Here is a 2423-nt window from a genome sequence, read left to right as displayed (position 1 = left end):
ATATGGAAAAGTTCAAGGGGTATGAATACTTTTGCAAACCACTGTATATATATATAAATTTTTGACTCAGAACATAATTTTAAATTAACAGTAAACACTTTACTATAACCCATTTAGCAATCCTGCCTGGTACATTGCTGCAGCAGGTCCATGTAAATGTGTGATTTTTTTGTATATTAGTCTCAGTAAACATTTCAGAGACTGGTCTCGTGGAAACATCTGAGTAGCTACTCAGAGCCTGAGAGTCTGAACTCAGGGCAAAGAAAGCACTTCTGTATGTTTTGTTTTGTGAGCAGAAAACCATCCAGACTTCACCTGTCGACTCCATCAGGTCCTTCCAGATGTTCAACAAAACACACACCGTCTACACTCGCAGGTACACACACACACACACACACACACACACACACACACACACACACACCCCCGACAGGACAGTTTCTGCTTCATCAACCAATTACTCCTCCTGCTCTCTGCAGCTATCTGGGTCTGGGTCTGATGTCGGCTCGATTTGACATCTTAAGAGGCGTCAGGGCTCCCCCTGCCCCCCGTACGTACCTGACCTTCTTTATTTATTCTTGTTGTTTATTTTCATCTCTAACATTTACACAGCCCACCCCCAGGCAGATAAATAAGCCATTATCTAATCTTTTAATAACACACTGTAAGATTAATTCCTTGCCTGCCAGCTGTTGCTGTGATTTAGCTGCTGGAAGAAGCTCAGAGCCACTCTGAACTTCCTGTCTGTTTTATGACTGTTGAGATGGATTTCTGTGTTTAATCAGAGCTGTCCATCAGCAGCAGCTGCAGGACAAACACACACAAGCTGTATGATCCTAATAATGGTGATTTGAACAGAAGGCTTTAGTTTCACTTCACTAGTCACCTCTGCAGATTCCTGGGAGTTTCAGGTCAGCTGGGACTCCGCCTCCACAGCCTTAAATGAAAACAGTTATCCTCACAAACCGTGTTTCCATCAAGGCTTTTTGATGCACATTTAGAAGTGTCGCAATAAAAATGTGAAAAAAAGTCTGATGGAAACAGCAAAATTAGAAAAATAAATCTTCAATTCGCTAAAAAGTTTTTACGCTCGCTTGAGGTGGATTTTGGATGATTCACAAAGTAGTTAATTCGCAAAACGGGAGATGGAAACACGTTTGCCGAATAAATCCTGACGTAGTGCATATTTACCTCACGTGACGTTCAGCTGTTTCCTGCATCGTCCCGGATGTTATCATAAATGTACGAAACCATGGCTGCAAACAACAACAGGTATGTGTGGACTGACGAAGAGACGAGAACATTTCTCTCTTTAATTCGCAAAAGAAAAGTTAAACTAGCCTTTAAGCCGTTAAATCGCTCCATTGTCCCGAGATGATTAGCCTCTGCTAGTTAGCAAGTTTCACTTCCTGTTTACTACCGCAACGCTTGTCGCCGACGTCTGACGTAATCATGCGTTGCTTAGCCTCGTCTAACGTAATCACGCGTTGCGTAGCCTCATCTGACATAATCACGCGTTGCGTAGCCTACTCTGACATAATCACGCGTTGCGTAGCTTCGTCTAACATAATCACGCATTGCGTAGCCTCGTCTAACGTAATCATGTGTTGCGTAGCCTCGTCCAAAGTAATCACGCGTTGCGTAGCCTCGTCTAACGTAATCATGCGTTGCGTAGCCTCGTCTGACGTAACCACGCGTTGCGTAGCCTCGTCTGACGTAATCACGCGTTGCATAGCCTCGTCTGACGTAATCACGCGTTGCGTAGCCTCGTCTGACATAATCACGCGTTGCGTAGCCTCGTCTGGCGTAATCACACATTGCATAGCCTCGTCTGACGTAATCACGCGTTGCGTAGCCTCGTCTGACATAATCACGCGTTGCGTAACCTCGTCTGGCGTAATCACACATTGCATAGCTCGTCTGACGTAATCACACATTGCGTAGCCTCGTCTGACGTAATCACACGTTCCGTAGCCTCGTCTGACGTAATCACGCGTTGCGTAGCCTCGTCTGACGTAATCACGCGTTGCGTAGCCTCGTCTGACGTGATCACGCGTTGCGTAGCCTCGTCTGACATAATCACGCGTTGCGTAGCCTCGTCTGACCTGATCACGCGTTGCGTAGCCTCGTCTTACGTAATTACGCGTTGCGTAGCCTCGTCTGACCTGATCACGCGTTGCGTAGCCTCGTCTTACGTAATTACGCGTTGCGTAGCCTCATCTGACATGATCACGCGTTGCGTAGCCTCGTCTGACGTTATTACGCGTTGCGTAGCCTCGTCTGACATAATCACGCGTTGCGTAACCTCGTCTGCTGTAATCACGCGTTGCGTAGCCTCGTCTGACATGATCACGCGTTGCGTAGCCTCGTCTGACGTTATTACGCGTTGCGTAGCCTCCTCTATCATAATCACGCGTTGCGTA

The 2423-nt window shown here is 46.5% G+C and overlaps 1 protein-coding gene across 3 annotated transcripts in view; it reads left to right on the top strand.

The window, feature by feature from the left end:
* entpd6 (ectonucleoside triphosphate diphosphohydrolase 6) overlaps nt 1-2423 on the top strand; it is a gene marked incomplete in the record, with an annotated part of 28908 nt that overhangs the window by 17596 nt on the left and 8889 nt on the right. For all 3 annotated transcript variants that reach the window (XM_014023616.1, XM_014023617.1, XM_014023618.1), the window contains 2 exon segments: nt 297-376; nt 480-550. In XM_014023616.1, the coding sequence (XP_013879070.1) occupies nt 297-376; nt 480-550 (151 nt within the window).

The sequence above is a fragment of the Austrofundulus limnaeus genome, unplaced genomic scaffold (assembly GCF_001266775.1).
Source record: "Austrofundulus limnaeus strain Quisiro unplaced genomic scaffold, Austrofundulus_limnaeus-1.0 Scaffold380, whole genome shotgun sequence".
In the NCBI taxonomy this organism is placed as follows: domain Eukaryota; kingdom Metazoa; phylum Chordata; class Actinopteri; order Cyprinodontiformes; family Rivulidae; genus Austrofundulus; species Austrofundulus limnaeus.
Note: the sequence above shows the minus strand (reverse complement) of the source record. Positions and strands in the feature narration are given on the sequence as shown.